The 18,396-nt window shown below is 57.7% G+C and overlaps 7 protein-coding genes across 7 annotated transcripts; 2 read left to right on the top strand and 5 right to left on the bottom strand.

Moving 5' to 3' along the window:
• Window positions 1–642: 642 nt before the first annotated feature.
• ACA1_182200 lies at window positions 643–2,472 on the bottom strand (the record flags this gene model as incomplete). The annotated part of the gene is made up of 8 exons (XM_004345813.1): window positions 643–816; window positions 946–1,034; window positions 1,111–1,313; window positions 1,432–1,538; window positions 1,678–1,775; window positions 1,860–1,961; window positions 2,060–2,225; window positions 2,347–2,472. 8 exons carry the CDS (start codon window positions 2,470–2,472, stop codon window positions 643–645), a joined length of 1,065 nt encoding a protein of 354 aa, XP_004345863.1.
• Window positions 2,473–5,865: 3,393 nt separating this feature from the next.
• Window positions 5,866–7,162, top strand: ACA1_182190 (uncharacterized protein; the record flags this gene model as incomplete). The annotated part of the gene is given in 7 exon segments (XM_004345812.1): window positions 5,866–6,120; window positions 6,165–6,178; window positions 6,196–6,304; window positions 6,381–6,466; window positions 6,551–6,668; window positions 6,786–6,845; window positions 6,884–7,162. 7 exon segments carry the CDS (start codon window positions 5,866–5,868, stop codon window positions 7,160–7,162), a joined length of 921 nt encoding a protein of 306 aa, XP_004345862.1.
• Window positions 7,163–7,729: 567 nt separating this feature from the next.
• On the top strand, window positions 7,730–9,468 carry ACA1_182180 (uncharacterized protein; the record flags this gene model as incomplete). The annotated part of the gene is made up of 6 exons (XM_004345811.1): window positions 7,730–7,767; window positions 7,918–8,539; window positions 8,616–8,695; window positions 8,764–9,057; window positions 9,202–9,354; window positions 9,456–9,468. The coding sequence occupies 6 exons, from the start codon at window positions 7,730–7,732 to the stop codon at window positions 9,466–9,468; spliced, it is 1,200 nt and encodes a 399-aa protein (XP_004345861.1).
• ACA1_182170 (uncharacterized protein) lies at window positions 9,450–11,378 on the bottom strand (the record flags this gene model as incomplete). Its single annotated transcript, XM_004345810.1, has 6 exons — window positions 9,450–9,728; window positions 9,819–9,897; window positions 10,072–10,154; window positions 10,236–10,335; window positions 10,488–10,925; window positions 11,284–11,378. 6 exons carry the CDS (start codon window positions 11,376–11,378, stop codon window positions 9,450–9,452), a joined length of 1,074 nt encoding a protein of 357 aa, XP_004345860.1.
• A 156-nt stretch (window positions 11,379–11,534) lies between these two features.
• ACA1_182160 (uncharacterized protein) lies at window positions 11,535–13,480 on the bottom strand (the record flags this gene model as incomplete). The annotated part of the gene is made up of 6 exons (XM_004345809.1): window positions 11,535–12,059; window positions 12,144–12,261; window positions 12,373–12,458; window positions 12,585–12,687; window positions 12,774–12,964; window positions 13,097–13,480. 6 exons carry the CDS (start codon window positions 13,478–13,480, stop codon window positions 11,535–11,537), a joined length of 1,407 nt encoding a protein of 468 aa, XP_004345859.1.
• A 707-nt stretch (window positions 13,481–14,187) lies between these two features.
• ACA1_182150 (uncharacterized protein) lies at window positions 14,188–15,805 on the bottom strand (the record flags this gene model as incomplete). The annotated part of the gene is made up of 6 exons (XM_004345808.1): window positions 14,188–14,413; window positions 14,466–14,656; window positions 14,737–14,848; window positions 14,930–15,015; window positions 15,144–15,252; window positions 15,339–15,805. 6 exons carry the CDS (start codon window positions 15,803–15,805, stop codon window positions 14,188–14,190), a joined length of 1,191 nt encoding a protein of 396 aa, XP_004345858.1.
• A 916-nt stretch (window positions 15,806–16,721) lies between these two features.
• ACA1_182140 (uncharacterized protein) lies at window positions 16,722–17,900 on the bottom strand (the record flags this gene model as incomplete). The annotated part of the gene is made up of 5 exons (XM_004345807.1): window positions 16,722–16,829; window positions 16,923–17,037; window positions 17,151–17,236; window positions 17,360–17,476; window positions 17,583–17,900. 5 exons carry the CDS (start codon window positions 17,898–17,900, stop codon window positions 16,722–16,724), a joined length of 744 nt encoding a protein of 247 aa, XP_004345857.1.
• Between the last annotated feature and the right edge of the window lie 496 nt (window positions 17,901–18,396).

Raw genomic sequence — 18,396 nt, 5'->3', positions numbered from 1 at the left:
TGGAGTGGTGGCGTGGTGTGTGGTGTGGGTTTGTGGATTTGAGAGGGGGGGGGAAGGTACGAGTCGCAGGCGTTGTGTGCCTTGCGGCACAGGCTGCAGGCTCGCACTCGCTGCGGGCCTTTCGAATCGAAAGCGGCAGACGTCAAAGTAGGGGCGGAAGACGAAGCGGACGTAAAAGTAGATGATGAAGGAAAAACAGAAGAGGGGGCGACTGTCGAAGGAGAGGGCAAGAAGCTGGATGGCTCGATAACCAGCAGCGGGGGCATGTCCAGTCCATCCTGCTGCTGTGCCTGGCGTGCGCCGAGCGGACGACGCTGCTCCATCCCCTCGAGATTTGTTTTACCTTTTTTTCACTTTAGATCTTCGCTCTACGTTCTTCTCCTCCAGTTGAACTGACCAGTTGAAGAAGACTAAGCATGCCTCTTCCTTCTTCTGCTGTCGGCCGGCACGGTCAGCTCACGTCTGGTATTTATTTGATAAAACGTGGTCTTGCTTAGCGACCAAAAAAGCACAAAACGTGGCGACGACGCAGACACAAAAATGCAGTGAAGACAACGTGTTACCTATTTTTATTATAAGATATATATATATATAATATATAATATAATGCGAACACATCTCTTTCTCTTCTGAGAGGGCGCTTCAGGCCCGGAAGTCACGGTATTCTTCGGGCTTGTTCCTCAGCACCTTCTCGATTTCGTCGAGGACGGCGGGGGTGAGCTTGGGGAGCACGTCGAGGGCCTTGAAGTTCTCGTGGACCTGCTCGGCCCTGGAGGCGCCCGTGATCACCGTCGACACGTGCGGGTTCTTCGCACACTGTTGTCGTGCGTGGCGTGGCGTGCGATGTGAGTCACGAGGGAGGTCGCGTGAGTTTCTTTGACCATCATGAGAGAGACAAGACAGCCCTGTCCATCATGCACGAATGGCAAAGAACAGAAATAGTACCCAGGCGATGGCGAGCTGGGGCAGGGTGCAGCCCAGCTTCTCGGCGATCGGCTTCAGGTCGTCCACGATCTCCAGGATCCTGTCCAGATCTGATTGGCAGTGTCACCGCCCAGTGCTGATGTGGCAGCCGCCGTTGTTACCGTGGCAAGGGGCAGGGGCGCGTACCGGTGGTCTCCAGGCCGTTGAGGCCCTTGCCGGAGAGGAGGCCGTCGCGGAGGAACTTGGTCTTGCCCTCGAAGCTGCCGTCGGCCAGGCGCGAGCCCTCCGGGAACGCATCCTTGGTGTACTTGCCCGTCAGCAGGCCCGACGCCAGCGGCGACCAGATCGTCGTGCCCAGTCCGATCTCCGAGTACAGCTTACCGTACTCCCTGTTCATGTGTTGTATCGTGTTGCATGAGCGTGTGGCGTTTGTCATGGTGTGTGTGTGTCGTGTGTGTGTGTGTGTGTCGTGTTTGCGTTGCGGGCAGGGCGCAGGGCGGGGCGTACTTCTCGACGCGGGTGCGGTGGAGCATGTTGTACTGGGGCTGCTCCATGATAGGCGGGATGAGGTTCAACCGATGCGCGATGTGGTAGGCCTCCCTCAACTGCTCGGCCTGCTCACACGGAAAACCAACGAGACAGAGGCCCTTTAGATCATATGCGTGTCGTGTGCGGTATGTGCGCGTCTCATGTCGATTGTGTAGGCGAGTGTCATATTGTGTGCACGGTGCGAAGCAGGGCGGGAGTGGTTACCCTCCACTCAGACGTGCCCCAGTAGAAGGTCTTGCCCTGGTTGATGAGAAAGTTCATCGACCTCACAATCTCCTCAATAGGCGTGTGCTCGTCGGGGCCTGCACTCCCAAAACACCCTCAGCGCTCCACGCGCACACGACACACACACGACACACACACACAACACAGGAGGTGTAGCGCACGGTGGCAGAACAAGAGATCGACATAATCGAGCTGGAGACGCTTGAGCGAGGCATAGGTGCCCTCGATGATGTGCTTGCGCGACAGTCCGCGCTCGTTGACGCCTGATGAGTGTCGCGTGTGCGTCGTGTGCGTCGTGTGTTGTTTTAGTGACGCAATCAATCAATCATCACACTCGTCACAGAGAGGCTGAAGACTGTACCGGGGCCGCCCCAGAAGACCTTGGTGGAGATGACGAGCTCAGAGCGGGGCACGTTGAGGCGCTTGAGCACCTGGCCCATGCAGATCTCGGCCTCGCCGGCGCAGTACACCTCCGCATTGTCGAGGAAGTTGCAGCCAGCGTCCAACGCAGCCTTGGTACACTCGTACTACACGCACCGCAAGGCACACCACCACATACGAAGTATAAATAAATATATATAAACATGTGTGCACATGTTGTTGTTGTTGGTCATGTTGAAGAAGAGGTAGAGAAAGAGAGGCATGTACGGCGAGGTCTTCGGTCTTGGTGTTCCAGTTGACCCACGCGCCAAAGCTGAGGACCGACACGCGAAGGCCGCTGTTGCCCAAGTACCTGTACTCCATCTTCGCCTTCAATTCGCTGGGGCTCGACATCTTTTATCCATCACCACGAGATTGGCAGCATCATGATGTGAGACATCAACCACTGAATCAAGTGGAAAAAGATGTCGTTGGGGTGATGTCTCACAAATCTCCCATAATTAATCAAATTCGAGGCTGTGGCACCTTTGTAGATTTTGTTTAGTCTTCGAGGTGCCGGGTGGGGACTAGTGAACAAGGCAAGGGACGAGCGAACAAAGCGAAACGACGCTCCACAACTGCGTGACGCACCCTGATAACGCCGAAACAAAATACATAATATTTGCTTACATCACTGGCTCCTCGATTCGTTCCGCTCGCGGTGGCAAGCCGGCAGTCGAAGGCGAGCGCCAGGGCCTTGGGTCCGGCGAAGTCGGACACGCGGATGACCGTGTGGTTATTGGGCACGAACGTCATGTCTGTCGACGATCGGCAGCTCGCCGGCTTGGGACACATGGTTGAGCTTCTCCGTCACGTAGTCCGCACAGTTGGCGTTCTCCCCAGGCGCGCTGTTGTGCTCTGACATGTCAGAGATCTGGTCTTGCTGCAGCTTGTTGTCAGAGCGTAGTCAGCCCGCCTCAACCCGCTTGGGGCGAGCTGAGGATATTGCTGGTTTACGCTTGCGGCCTTGGCAGGTCTCCGTACATAGTCTGGCATTCACTGGACACCCCCGCGCCAAGATGATCATCACTTGACCGGCGCTGACGTCAGCATCAGGACCCTTTCGCTTTTTGTCCGGTTATTGTGTGGTTTGGCAAATAAGAAAATTCCAAAAATCGGTATTTTTATTGTTGTGCGCCAGGTGAAGAATTGCAAATGGAACCAACACCAGCACACACACACCTATGTGCACACAAGGAATGCACACACAGAAACTCTGATGGATCACACATCACATTCTCATCAGCAAGAGGAGTGCAATACCACAAGAAAAATACACACCAGCATCCATGCCCACCCAAGTGCTCCAGATGTGTACATTGGAAGGACAAGTGTACCAAGCTCAAGAAGAAGAAAGCACAGTGCATCCCATGTCAGCATGAGGGCTGCCCCCAGTGTTTGGGGTCAGTGAAGGCAAGGTGGGAGCATGAAAAGAAGGTAGGTGTAGCTGCTGTGTCTCTCACTGTATTTGTACTAACTTGTCTTGCAGGCAGCCCACAAATGCCCACTGGGCTGTGGGCACTGCAAAGTGCTGGCCAATCAAGCACAGGCACAGATACAAGAGGAGGAAGAGAGATTAGAGTGGTGTCAAGAGCTTGAGGAAGCATTTGAAGAGCTAGTGCAAACCAAGCAGGAGATCATGGAGTGGATGAAATGTCTACACCTACAAGCACAAGAAGAGTTCTGCTGGGATCTACCATCACAAGAGGAACATCTTTGCCACCTGGCTGAGACATTTCTGCTGGCCATGTACCAACAGCCAAAGGTAAGTGTCACACAGAACACAACACAGAGGTTAACATGTTTGAAATCAATAATGAACAATAGGAGGTCTGCAAGAGGTCCTGCAGTCAGATGTGTGGGCGATGCAGTACCTGGTGGACAAGCTCAAGTACTTCCAGAATCACCTCTCACTGCCCAGTGTGGAGGCCCTCCTTGCACTTAAGGACAATCTCTATATTCCTGATGATCAGTGGCATTACATTACATCCACCTTTCAGCTAGGGCCAGGGAGCAGCCTGCACTACATCAAGAAACATTGTCAGGCCCTAAACCAGCGTCTTACCTTCACCGTTGAGAAATTCAGAAACTACAGCCTTGAGAGCAAGCACTCCTGCAACAAAGCAGTGCTGTGTGAGATGATGAACCACTTCAAGATGGGTGAGGCAGCACTTGTTTGGCAGCAACTGCAAGTGAACATGCAACTGGAGGAGCACCAGTTCACACACACCCAGAATGGAGAGGAGCCAATGTGAAAGAAGCAGAGGACAATAAGGAGCTGGGCAGAGTGCACTTTAGCTGTTGTCCCTCAGTTGGCCCCATTTGTGGTGTCCTCCACCCATATCTAAGCAGTGGCAAGGGCAGCAAGACCAGCAGCAGCGAGGGCAGTGAGACCAGCAACAGTGAGGGCGGTGAGACCAGCAGCAGCAGCAAGGGTGGCAAGACCAGCAGCAGTGAGGGCAGCAAGACCAGCAGTGGCAGCAAGGGCGGTGGTGGTGGTGAGGGTGGCAAGACCAGCAGTGGTGGTGAGGGTGGTGAGACTGGCTGCAGCAATGGTGGCAGTGAGACCAGCAGCAGTGGTGAGGGCAGTGAGGGCAACAAGGGCGGCAAGACTGGCAGCAGTGAGGGCGGTGAGACTGGTGGTGGCAATGGCAGTGAGACTGGCAGTGAGGGTGAGGGTGGTGAGACCAGTGGCAATGAGGGTGGCAAGACTGGTGGCAGTGAGGGCAGCAAGACTGGCAGCAATGAGACCAGCAGTGGTGGCCATGGTGGCAAGACCAGCAGTGGCAAGGGCAATGAGGGTGGCAAGACTGGTGGTGGTGAGGGTGGTGATGAGGGCAATGATGGTGGGGAGACTGGCAGCAACAAGGGTGACTATGAAAAGGTGGCAGGAACAGCAGTGAGACCAATTATGAGGGTTATATGTGCTCCTCTCTCTTTACAGTGTGCTCCTCCTCCTCCTCCTCCTTCTCGACCTTGACCGATGCATCCATGTGATGGGAGAGACGTTAGAGAAAAAAAGCCATGAAAAACAATTTCCGTTGCTAGCGAAAGGATCCTGATGTCGACAGGGTTACCTCATGAACGGCGAAGGTAACCATAGGATACAGAAGGTTACGTAGTCCAAGCTGACACCGTTGGTCAAGTGTGCCCATGTGCGACTAACGGGAGCGCAGCAGCTCCATGAAGAACGGCTGAACGGTCGCATGAAGACCGGTGCGGATAAAAGCTGCACAACCTGTTCCGCAAAAGTCGCCACAGCTTTCTTAAGGCTTGGGTACCTCAGGTATCGCTCTCTGTTTGCTACAGAGCTTGCTTCCGCAACAAACTTCTCCGTTGCCAGCAAGAAAGGGAGGGTGATGCTTGATTGCAACTTTTGTGTTGTCTTCCAAATCCCCTGCGACAGGTTCACTCCTCCCCTTTTGCTTCGTTTCATTCTTTTTTTTTGTTGTTTTTTTTCCATTTTTTATTGATTTACAATCTACATCTAGGGGCCGGCCGTGTGGACACTGCATACGGAAGGGTTACTCACACCTGTGCTCCGATGCCCCACCACCACCTTCCTCCTCCACTACACCGCCCACAACCGCCGCAGCGTTGAGAAAGAGAAGACGAGAGCCCAGCAGCAGCAGCAGCAATAAGGCGGCGGTGGTGGACCAATGGAAGAACCAGCAGTTTGGAGACCTGCTGCAGGCCGTCGGGCTGCTCACGGCCGAGGTGCGAGATCTGGCCGCCGACAACAGGCAAATGAGAGCCGACCTGGAGGCCATGCGCGGCCAGCAGCACGCCACCAACCAGCTCACCTCCGTGCTCAAGCTCACCACAACCCCCACCATCTCATCCGCCACCTTAACCGTAACCCCTCCACCTTTGCCAACGTCGTCTACCATGTGGCCGTCGCGAGCATTGCTGGAGGCCATGCGCGAGCTTCCCTTCCTGCACGACTACCCCAGCCTGGCCGGCTTCGCCATTCCTGACTTTAGGCACGCAACTCTCGTTAAGGTGGCTGGTCGTGGTGGTTAAGGTGGCTGGTCGTGGTGGTTAAGGTGGCGGCTGACAAGTACACTACATGTGCAGATACCCGGTGCTGGCGTGCGTGTACCCGGGCAACACTATATTCGACCCAGTCCCGCCCACCATCCTGTTCGCCAACGCGGCCATGTGTCGGCTATCAGGCTACACTTTCGTACGCCTCCCCCGGCTGTAGATTGCTGAGGCGATAACCTTTTCACCGTATGGCCCGCCGTTGGATGTTGGTGTAGAGGGAATTGGTTGGCGCTCTGGTCACGAAGGTCGTCGTGATGCAAGAATCCGCGCGACTAAAGATGGGACCCTTTCTCTCCAACAAGTACGCCAGTTCTCCTCATCTCACCTCACTCACCACCGCACAACGAACAACACCCTCCCCCACGCAACTCACTTGCGTCTGCAGAGATCCGTTGTCGTTGAGTCCCGTGTACAGCTTCAACACCCTCATACGCTCCAGAAGCGGACGTCTGTGGCGCACCTTGGCCGACAGCACCCAATTCTTCTTCGGCCAAAACGGAACCGTGCGTTGCGTCCTCCTCCATCTGCCTGTCTCTTCCCTCGCACTCACTCTGAGAAACACAATTCACAACACGCCACACTCCACTACAACACGACACGCACGACACACCACAACACAGCCGAAGCACATCGTGGTCAACCTGACGCAGTGGGAAGAGGGTCACCTGCGCGAGGGGGAAGTTATCGACCACTGGGAGGGCATGACCTCGGGCCCCAGCTTCCGCTCGACCTGGACCGCCTCGCCTTCGCCCGCGCCCACGGCCGCTGCGGCCGACGAGCCACCTGCTCCACCAACGCTAGCGCCGGAGATACCCACAAGCTGTGGCCGGCACTGCCGGCCAGGGCGATCGCCGATGATGATGATGATGCTAATGGCGACGGCAGCTTCTCCTCCTCCTCGTCGTCATCATCATCGTCCCGGTCTTCGAGTCCGCCTTCGCCGCCGACGGAGGAGATGGCGCTGATTCTGCAGCTTCTGGACTCTAGCTATCTCTAAGCGTTCTGCCGCGGTCAATCAGCCCACACCCATTGCCACCACCACCACATCAGCCACTTAACAAGCACTGTCTTGGTGGAGCATCTGTTGTCATCGCCTAGGTCTTCGGCGTGACCACGTCGCAATCAACGCTGATGTAGGCGATGTGCAACGGGCTAGCCGATTGGTCATTTGAAATTTCTTCTGCACTTTCTTCTCCTGGCTCTGCTGACCATCAGCTTCCAGGCAACGGTGCGACATCGAGGCCCAATCAAAAGCTCCCGGCAACTCCGCAGCCACTGTGCTTTGCCCAAGCAGGTCCACTTATAGAGCGGTTTGGTGATCGGTCGAGATCGGGGAACATTTCGTGCTGCTGTGGGTTCCTGTGACCATTCCGCACCACCATGGCGACCACTTGCACTCAGTAAACCAGGCTTGCCTCGATCTTTTTATCTTCTTCTCCTATCACTTGTCCAGCTCGCACCTCAAAGACAACGCTTGCTTGCTCCTTGACCTGATCCTCAATAGAGGATTGTGTTGCATCCACTTTTCCAAAAAGGTATCGATCTTCGATTGAAAACAGAGAAGATGAACCACCCTCAAGCGGAGACGCACGTCGTTTATAGGTACCACCTTCTCTTCTTCTTCTTCTTCATCTTTTTTTCTCTTTGTCATCCTCCTCTCTTTCGCTCTCTTTCGCTCTTTTTTACCCGCGGCCAATTCAATTTCATTCTATTTTACCATCCCCTCACCATCTGCTTTATCATCATCTTCAGTGCTCCGGAGCCCACGACCAAGAAGCGAGCCCGGAGCGTGCGCAACGGGCCAGGCGACGTCCACCAGCGCCTGCCCAAGAAGTCGTTCCAGGCTCGCCCGCAAGTGCTGTGGTCGTCACCGCAAGCAGCTGAACATCATCATGAACACGACGACGACGATGGTGCACCGTCGATGGTGAGCGGCGCCGTGGCGATGGTGGTGAGCGCCGTCGAGGCGCTGGCGGCAGAGGTGCGGGCACTGCGCGACGACAACCGCCACATCCACGTGCAGCTCGACGCCATGAAGGCCCGGCAGCACGCCTGCGATAGTGCACTGGCTTCGCTGCTCCACGGCAACCATTACCAACAATCGACCGTTGGTTCCGCGCCGCGGAAAGTTCGGAAGGCGAGCGCGCGGTTGACGGGTAACCGGAGTTGTGAGAATGCCGAGGAGCGGCCCAGCGCAGCGGTGCTGGAGGCCATCAGGGAGCTGACGTTCCTAGACGACTACCCAAGCCTGACGGGCTTCGCCGTGCCGGACTTCCGGTTTCCTGTGCTGGCCTGCGCCTACGCCGGGGCGGGCTCGCGCCCGACCATTATCTACGCCAACGCCGCCGCGTGCCAGCTTACCGAGTACTCCTGGGTACGGCCCTGACTCACGCATTGATCTGTGGTTGCACGGCACCTGATTCGTGTTGTTTTTAACTCCGATTGCATAGGGTGAGCTGATTGGGGCGCCGCTGAGCACAGTCGTCGCAATGGCCGACCAGCTGTTGGTCCCATCTCAGAGTCCCGACCTGTACGTTTTTGTGTGACACGACACACGCGACACCCGCACACGAGCGCGCGACTCATTCTCGCGCGCAGAGGCCACGAGCGGCATCCGGCGATCAGTCCGGTGTACAACTTTCACCACGTGCTGCGGAGCAAGAGCGGCCGGCTGTGGCGCGCCTCGGCCGACAACACTCAGTTCTTCTTCAACGCCACCCAACCACACCACGTGCGCGAGTGCAGCGCAGAGCCGAGGCACGCCCTGATCAGCGTGACCCAGTGGGTCAGGCTCGCCGAGCCAGGCTCGGTCGTCCCCTCCACTTCTTCGATCGAAAGTGTTGTCGACAACCTCCTCGACTGGGTGGAAGCGACGACGCCCGCAGAAGAGAAGTCGCGGCTTCTCCAAACCTCACACTCTTTCTCTTCTTCTTTCTCTTCTTTTTCTACTTCTTTCTCTTCATCATCGACCTCGTCGTCATCGCCGCAGCCGCCAGCAACAATCCTCTTCTATCCGCCGCACCACACACCACCCAGCGAGCCGTCGTCTCCCTCGACCTCGTCGCCCGAGTTGGCGTCGGCACCAACAACGGCCGCCAACCACCAGCTGCAGCGGCATCCCATCAACCTGTCATCATCATCGTCGTCGTCATCACCCCACCGCCCGACTCGCTCGTGGCCCTTGCTCTAGTTCTTCCTTCGTCTTCTGTTACGATCAGTAAAGCACCCGTGTACAATATGTGCGGCGTTGTGTGTTGTGTGTTGTGTGTGTGTGTGGGCGATGGCTACAGCAGCGTCCAGTAGTCGCTGGGGCTGAGGCCCTCCAGCGTGAGGTCGCCCGGTGCTGACAGCCACGGAGGGAAGAGGTCTGGACCACCATCTGCTGGCGTCATGGGGTGGTGAGGCGTCGTGTGTGCGTGCGGCGTGTGCGGCTGCTGCATGTCGTGGCTGGAGATGAGGAGTTGCTTGCATAGCTCGCTCACGGGCGTCCATTGATCGAAGGCCTCGCTGCCCTCCAATTGTCCAGGCTCCCATCGAACTAGCGAATTGAGGACGTGCTTTGGCTGTGTGCCGTGAGTGCCGTGAGTGCCGTGAGTGGTGCGCCAGAGTCAGTGCGCGGCAAACAGCTAATATACAAGGGGGGAGGCACATACGTCGCCATGTTGATCGAAGAAGATGTGCAAGCTGCAGTCCGCCCGCCACAGCTGGCCGCTTCGGGCGCGGAAGAGCGATCTGATCGGTAGGGCCGGTCCCACATACAGCGGCGTCCTTGCGTGTGCGTGTGCGTGTGCGTGTGCGTGTGCGTGTGCGTGTGCGTGTGCGTGTGCGTGTGCGTGTGCGTGTGCGTGTGCGTGTGCGTGTGCATGAGACACACCGTAAGAACGCCCTGGAGAACCGGGCACGCACTTGCTGCGAGTTTTGGCGAAGCGGGCGGCCTTCTCACGGTCGAGGGCCACGAAGCTGGTGAGCGGCTGCCCTATGACCTCCGCCTTTCGAATGCCCCCCCCCCAACACGACTGAGCTCAGCCCCGCCACACACAGCTATAGACCACTGCCCAGGGGAGGGGTACCAGAGTGCAGCCGAACAGTTCGCACAAGGCGGAGTTGGCGAAGACGAACACCGGCGGCGCGGCGCCTCCTGTCGTCACCTGCGTGCACAGCACCGGACCCCTACAAACCGCCGTGATGTTCTCAATAAACTGTGTGCCGTGTGTGCCGTGTGTGCCGTGTGTGCCGTGTGTGTGTGCGTGTGCTGTGTGTGTGGCGTGTGTGGCGTGTGTGGCGTATGTGGCGCGTAGCATGTGGGTGGAGAGATGACGGACCGCAGGTCGGGAGGGACGAAGGTGTCGGGCAAGACGTAGGGGTCGAGGAACGGCATCAAGCGGCGCAGGTCCAACAACGACCTCCACGTCCCGGCCTCTCCTGCTTGGTGGTGTTGGAATGCCAACGATGCGCCGCCGCCGCCATGTACCTCGGCCTGGTGCGACCGCCTCGAGCGCTTGGCCGCCGGCTCGCCCGTCGTCGTGGTCGTGGTCGTGGTGGTATTCGTTGTCGATCGCTCAGTCAGCGCGCCCTCGGTGGCGGCTGCGAGCTGGGCGCGCAGGCGGCCGACGGTGGCGTCGGTGTCGAGCTGGCGAGCCGTCAAGGCCTGCAGGTCGGCCCGCAGCTGCGCGTTGTCGCGCTCGAGGAGATCCAGCTTGAGGCCCAGCTGCTCGACCAGGGCCAGCAGCGGCTGTTGAGGCCCGGCGTCGCAGGCCCAGCTGCCGGGGCCGTCGGCCGCGGCTCGAGCCAGGGGCGTGTGGCCGTAGTGGTGGAGGAGGTGGTGATGATGATGGTGGTAAGTGGGTGGTGGACTCTCACTGTCGAGGCTCTGCGGGGACGGCATGGATGAAGTTGATGAAGAAGACGAAGAAGAGAACGAGGGCGCGGTGTGAAGTTGCGGAGGTGGTTGAAGGTGGTGGCGTGCGGGTTGTTGTGCTTGGCTGATGAATTCAACATGTTCGGAGGAACACAGATGGGCGCACCCGGTCCGCACGCACCGCCCACAAGGCCGACACCTTGAGGGACATATTAATAAATAAAGTACCACAAATACAAATACGAAACAAATATAGGTACATATCGCAGGCGACTTGTGCGCCACGGCAGTTGCTGCAGTCGATGGGCTGCCGGTGGCTGCCGCTTGCTGCTCTCTTCTTGCTGCCGAGCTCCATGTTCTACTACGGGCGTTAAAACTGCATTTCAAGGTCACACGTTTAAACCTACCGCGATCACATGTTGCCCATTGGCTCCTTTTCTCTCCGTGTTTCTTCTGCTGAGAAAAGAAAATTCCCGCGCAGAACAAAATTACAAATTCCCGTGCGATAAGGTCAGGAGGCACTGGGGTCGGGGAGGTAAAGCGGAATGAACGAAGACGGCAATCCTGTCGAGGCCGACAACGAAGATGTCGACGATGCCGATGTCGATGATGATGATGATGATGACGAGGACGATGCAGAAGTTGATGTAGATGTGGCTGTCGATGCCTGCGTCGAGGAATAGGAAAAGGAGGAGAAGGATTGGCGCGGGGTCGAAGCGTCAAGGAGGGTCTTGAGCATCTCCTCGGTCGCCGGCGAATATATGACCGGGTGGTGGTGGTGGTGGTCCATCGCCGCGGCCGCTGCCGCGGTCGTGGTTGGGGCCATTGACTGCGGCGACGGCTGCGGCGGCGGGGGTTGGTGTCGACGGCTGGCCGGTTGTGGGAACGATGACGGCGACGCCGATGAAGAAGAAGATGACGATGATGGCGGTGCTGGCCCGGTCGACTCGGCCAACGGCGCCCAGTGGCCGAGCTCCTCGCCATCGCCCAGGTGTCCGGCTTCCCACTTGGCCACGCTGATCACCGTATGCTTGGCCTATCAGCCGGCGGCACGACAGTTAGGGATGACAAAATGTTAAACTCTGGGTCGTGCGTGTGTCGTGTGTCTTGTGTGTCGTACAGATCCGTGCTCGTCGAAGAAGAACTGAGTGTCATCAGCCAAGGCACGCCACAGCCGGCCGCTCTTGCTGCGTATCAGGTGGTGGAAGTGGAACACCGTGCCAAGCGAGCCTGGCTCCCTGCAACATTCAGTTTTTTTTTTAAAAAAAATAAGAGGTAACGAAACAACAAAAATAATCAATTATTATTATAATAATTATTATAATATTTCTTTAGGTGGGAAGGCGTACTGTCGGGTGATGTACGGCCCCAAGACCCTGCGGTGGGTTTCTTGCAGGACAATCAGTGCTGTGACCGGCGCTCCTATCAATTGAGCCTGGACCCAAGCCGTCATTCATCATGCCGTACAAGGCACGTAAAAAAGCGCCAACGAAGTAGAAGAACGAAAGCGAAAGCGAAAGCGAGAAAGAGAAGGAGGGATGGTGAAGAACTGGCGGCGTACCAAGGAGTACTCGCTGAGCCGGCACATGGCTGCGTTGGCGTAGATGATCGTAGGCGGCCGATGGTCAAACACCGACGCGAACTCGACCACAATGACCGGGAATCTGCCCACCATACACATAACCCATATCATCATCGTGCGTGTGCGTGATGACGTCTTGTGCCATGTTGTGTCGTGTGCGCCGCGTACCTGAAATCGGGAACGGCGAAGCCGGTGAGCATAGGGTAGTCGCGCAGGAAAGGCAGTTCGTGCATGGCCTCCACCAGTGCCACCGCCGGCATCGTGCTCGACGCCGATGATCTGAACAGCGCCATCGGCGGCAGGCGCTGTGCCGATTGCGGTCGCGGCTGTTTTTCTCGTTCTCCTTGCTGTTGCTTTGGCTGTGGCTGCTGCTGCTGTTGTTGTTGATGTCGTTGTTGTTTATGTGGTTGTTGTTGTTGTTGTTGTTGTTGTTGTTGTTGTTGTTGTTGTTGTTGTTGTTGTTGTTCTCGTTGTTGCAGTGTCGCGAGAACGCGGCTGGTGGTGCCCTGGTGGGCCATCATCGTGGTCATTTGGTCGCGCAGCCGCTGGTTCTCGTCGCGCAGGCTCCGCACCTCGGCCCGCAGCATCTCGAGCGTCTGCCCCACCAGCGCCAGCGTCGAGTCGCCGCTGCCGCCTCGTCGCCGGTCGGCATCACGTGGCGCCTGCTGCGGCCGGGCCAGCTGGTTCGTCGCGGGCAGTGGTGGTCGCCGGTATTGTCGGTGCTGCTGACCAGCTTCTTCTACGTCGTCGGCGCTTCGTCTTCGCTTCTTCTTGTACGGCGAGAGCGTCGTCAACGCTGGCGAAGATGATGAGTTTGAAGTGGTCGACCAACTAGTTGGTGTGGGAGTGCTGCCGAACAAGCGCGGCTTGGCCATCGATGACGCAGTGGGACCTGAGCACAGGTGTGGGTGTCCCTTGCTCACACAGCGCCTACACGGCTTTCCCCTACACACGCCGAAAAGGAAAGTTTACGTTTAGAGAAAATAAAGGGGCAAATGGGAAAAAGGGAAGAACTCAAAAAATAGATAAAAAGACAGGCTTTGATGGTTTCGGTTTGGAGAAGAAACGGAACGGAAGTAGAGAGTTCTCCACGAAACCGAAAAGGCCACGCCAATTCCACGTTCTTTCCGGCCAGGGGCCACCACCAGACGAGTGAAGGGGGGGTGGAAGAGCGAAAGCGAAAGGCGAAGAGAACGAAAAAGAGGGGGGGGGCAAGACGAATCACGCACCCATCACATGGAGAGCTGGAGACTGCACAAAAGCTGCAGCCTTCCATGGTGGGAGAGTCCCCGTTTCGCTTCTCTGGCCGCCTGGTGCTGTGCATCGAGCCTTTCTATCTTCCTCTTGCAAGTTGTGCGCGATGTTCTGTCAAGCACAAACTGGCACTTGCAGTACGCCGCTCGCCTTTTTGTTAGTTTGCTGTGCAACAAGACAAACTATTCCAACAATGCTACAACAAGTATCATAGCCCACGTGCAAGTTACACACTCAACCTCAATAAGAGTTGTCTCAAGACAATGGTGTTGATGAAGACCTCCGTTTCACACAGAGGGCCACGACTCGCTGGGGTAAGGGGAGGCCATCAGCCACCCCGCCATCTCCGCATCGCTCTGCACCGCGTTGGGGTGTGGTGGCGGCCGATGCTGTTGCTGTTGCTGATGAAGCTGTGGATGTGTTTGATGTGGATGCTGATGCTGGTTCTGCAGATGATTGAGCGGATATGCAGGTGGAGGATGTTGTTGTCGTAGGGCTGGATGATGGTGATGGTGATGGTCATGTTGTTGTTGTTCATGGGCAGGGTAGATAAGCTGTGGTTGCTGGTGGGGTGGCGGGAGCAGCGGCGGCATCAGCTCCAGGGACAGGGGCAGCGACATCGTCGGCACCGGCGGCGGCTGCAGCTGAGGCTGGAGTGGAGGTGGCGGCTCGGGCGCAGCGGCTGCGCCGTCGGCGGTGATGCCGATGGCGGAGGGAGGCAGCCACTGGCCGAGTATCTCGGTCTCCCCGAGCCGGCCCTCGTCCCAGTCGGTGATGCACAGCAGCGAATACCGCAACTGTTATTTGTTTGAAAGTGAGCGCACGACACGCACGACACGCACACGACATGACACACAGAACGAGGGCCAGGCGTTACCTTGCCGCTCTCGTCGCAGAAGAATTGATGGTTCTGGTCGACCCGGAGGAGGCACCCATCGCAGCGGAGCAGCGACTGGTATTTGTACACTTCCGTCACGCCGAACGGAGGTCTGTGTTGTGTGAGCGTGTTGCATGATTGGCGTGAGCGTCGTTGTGTGTTGCGTGCGATGAATGGTAATGAGACCAGGTACCTGTTGTTACCGATGACCATGGCCTGTTTGTAGTGCTGGAGATTGATCACATAGGTGAAGTGGTACGGCGTCCCCAGCAGCCGCTCCTATAGGGCGCCCGACCACACGCACGCACACACGACACACGCACACACGCACAGACACACACACACGTGCCACGTCAGCTGACACGCTCTCGTGGTAGAATGTGTTGGAATGCGGGGAGTGAATGTACCAGGGGGTAGTTGGTGAGGTGGCAGAAGGCCGCGTTGGCGTAGACCAGCACCGGCGGAGCGTCGGTGAATCCACCGGGGCCGGGTAGCTCAAACGAACACACCGGATAACTGACGATCGATTGCAACTATCAACCAGGCGCGTGCGGTTGTGTGTGTGGCGGTGTGCGGTGTGTGCGGTGGTGTGTGCAGTATACCTGAAATTGATGATGGCAGAAGCGCGAATGTCGTAGTGGCGCAGGAACGGCATCCGCCGGTGAATCTCGCTCTGCAGTCCGCCAATGGCCGCATTTGCGCTGACCGGCACCGCCAGCGGCGATGACGTGGACGATGGCGACGGGCTCGATGACGATGACGATGACGATGAAGTGATGGAATGCGAAGAAGCTCCAGTGATGGAGGTCGACGTGGTCGGCTTCGTGGCGGCGAGCGCCAGGCGCTCCTCGACCTTGCGCCGCTTCCGCGCGTGCTCCTGTTCGGCCTCGCGCTGGCGCTCGCGCAGCTCCTCCACGAGCTGGCGCGACTCGCTGTGGGCCGCCTTGCGCCGGGCGAGCTTAGTCTCGAGCCGGGCCGTCGTCTGGCGCAGCTGCCGGATCTCCTCCGCCTGCATCTCCACCACCTGCGACATCACCTCGATCCGCCCCACCAGGCTCTCCACCGTCATATTCCCCGACCCACCGCCGCCGGCGCCGCCGGTCTCGAACTTGGTCGCCGCAGACGCCGACGCCGGCGTTGTCGCTGTCGCTTTTGGTGTCGACACATTGGTGTGCGGCGTGCGGGGCAGTGGCTGAGGAATGTATCCTGGATTGTTGGTGCCGCCGCGGGCGGAGCTGAGTACGACTGGCGGCGGCAGAGGTGGTGGGTGGTGGCGGTGGCCGGGCTGCAGAAAGGGGATGCCGGCGACGTGGTGGTGGTGGTGGAGAAGAAGACCGGGAGAGGTGGCGGCGGTTGTGGTGGTTGTGGTGGGGAGTGGCAGCTTGGCGTAGGAGGGAGTGGTGGTCGAGGAGGAAGATGAAGAGTAGGCAGAGGAGGAGGAGAGTGAGGCTAATGGGATGGAGTCGCGAAGTGCGCGTCGGCCGCGCTTGCGAGGCGGCGGGTCAGCGCACAGGCGGGCTCGCCCAGTCCGCACGCACCGCCCACACGGCCGGTTCCTGATGGATGGGCGGTTTGGTATGTTATTATTATTTCATCATAAATAACTACTCCATTATTTAAAGATATTAGTTCAAAATAAATAAATATAAATATATCATGGAACAAAAAATGGAGATTGAAGAAGGAAAGCGAAGCCAAAGAATGAAACGATTGATTTGATGGAGTTTCATATTTTTGTCAGGAGGGGGCAGGATACGGATCGCATGCAGTGTGCGCTTTGCGGCAGAAGTTACACGCTGGTACTGGTGCCGGTGCTGGTGGACCAGTGCCAGCCGAGGAGGAAGGTGACGGCGCAGGCGCAGAGCTAGCTGCCTCCATCAGCGGAACACATAAAATGAAATAAAAGATAGAGAGCAAGACGCGGCCGTTCGGTTGCTAGGTTCCCCGATCAATGCAGTGAAAAAGGACGGAAAGTCATTAAAAATTCAATTGTCAGTTCTTTCTTCTTTGATAGGCCGCCACTGCTCGAGTCTCTCGTCGGCTTGCAGCTGGCCTTCCTTCCACGAGAGCAGACACAGTATCGCATGCTTGACCTAATGTACGACCACAGAAACACATATAAGCACCACCACTTCTACAACAGCTTGGCGCGAGCTTACACCACAACAAGAGGTGGCAGCCTGTACGTTGCCCTGCTCGTCGAAGAAGAACTGCGTCTTGTCTTGGGTGCGCAGGAGCCGCCCACTCCGACACCGGACGAGACAGTTGATCTCGAACACCGGACTCACCGACATCGGAGCTCTGCCATCAAAAAATGTCAGCGTGTTTCATGGATGGCACACATACTGCCCGCACCCGGCGAGCACGCCGGCCCTCCCCTATTGGTGGCGACGCGGTGGGGGTCAACAACGTACTTGTTGGTCAGATGGGCGGACATGTGCTGGCGCGAATTCTCGCCAGTCACCCTCACTTTTGTGATTGGGGCGCCCAGCAGCTCGTGCTGTGCGTGTGTGGATCGATCGGTCAGTCACCGGGGCACGTTTAGGGATCTGGACCACCAACCACCACCAACCACCCCAAGAAACCAACGAGAGCAGAGTGGGTTGGGTTGCGGTTGACCTACCAAGCGAAACTCAGTCAGCTTGCAAAACTCGGTGTTGGCGAACACGATCGTGGGCGGTCCCAGGCCAAACACGGACTCGAACGTGCAGCCCATCACCGGGTACCTGAGTCGCGTACACTTAGCGCGCACGACACGACCAACGACACACGACACACGACACACGACACACACCACACACACACGCGCAGAGAATGTGGCAGAGCAAGAACCTAAAATCAGGTACGGCGAAATTCGAGGGCAGGATGTAGGGTCCCACGAAGGAGATCAGCCGACGGGCCTCGAACAGTGGCGACGGCGAGCCCAGCGTCGAAGGCATCGGCGGCTGCGGTGAAGATGAAGATGATGAAGACGATGAAGGCGATGATATCGGCGACGAGGTGGGTGGCCGTGGTCGCTTGCGTTCTGGCTCGCCATCTTGGCCTGCACCGGTGGCCAGCAGCTGGGCCACCTTCTGGTCGGCCGCGTGTTGCTGGAGCTGGAGCGCCTCGAGGTCCTGGTGCAGCTTCTCGTTATTGCGCTTGAGCCCGCGCACCTCGGCCATCAGCGACTCCACGCTCCGCACCAATCGGGCCAGCAGTTCGCCCGAGCTACCGCCATAGCCATCGTCGTCATCATCATCTTCTTCTTCTGCTTCACCACCACCGTCATCGATCTCACCATCACGCTCGGCGAACGTCGGTTGATGACGATGTTGATTCTGAAGATGGTGATGATGACGACGATGCGAGTTGCGGTCGCGTAGAGGAAGACAATGTTGATGGGGTTGCCAGGGAGATGGCGGAGACGGCAAAGATGTCGAAGGGGACGAAGATGGCGACGTTGACGATGATGTCGTGGTTGTGGTCGTCGTCGGTGGCGACATGGTGGAGAAAAGGGGCGTTTTGGGCATGGTCGACGTGGGCGATGTCGATGTCGGCGAGCCGCCCTCAGGTCGTGGATTAGGGCGGCGGCCTCGCTTGCGCGGTGGAAGATCGGAGCAGAGATGAGCTCGGCCGGTCCGCACGCAGCGGCGACAAGGCCTCGTGCTGTCGTTGTTG

Source organism: Acanthamoeba castellanii (assembly GCF_000313135.1).
Source record: "Acanthamoeba castellanii str. Neff unplaced genomic scaffold scf7180000084745, whole genome shotgun sequence".
Taxonomy (NCBI): domain Eukaryota; phylum Discosea; order Longamoebia; family Acanthamoebidae; genus Acanthamoeba; species Acanthamoeba castellanii.
The sequence above is the reverse complement of the archived record's forward strand: the minus strand, read 5'-3'. Positions and strand labels throughout refer to the sequence as shown.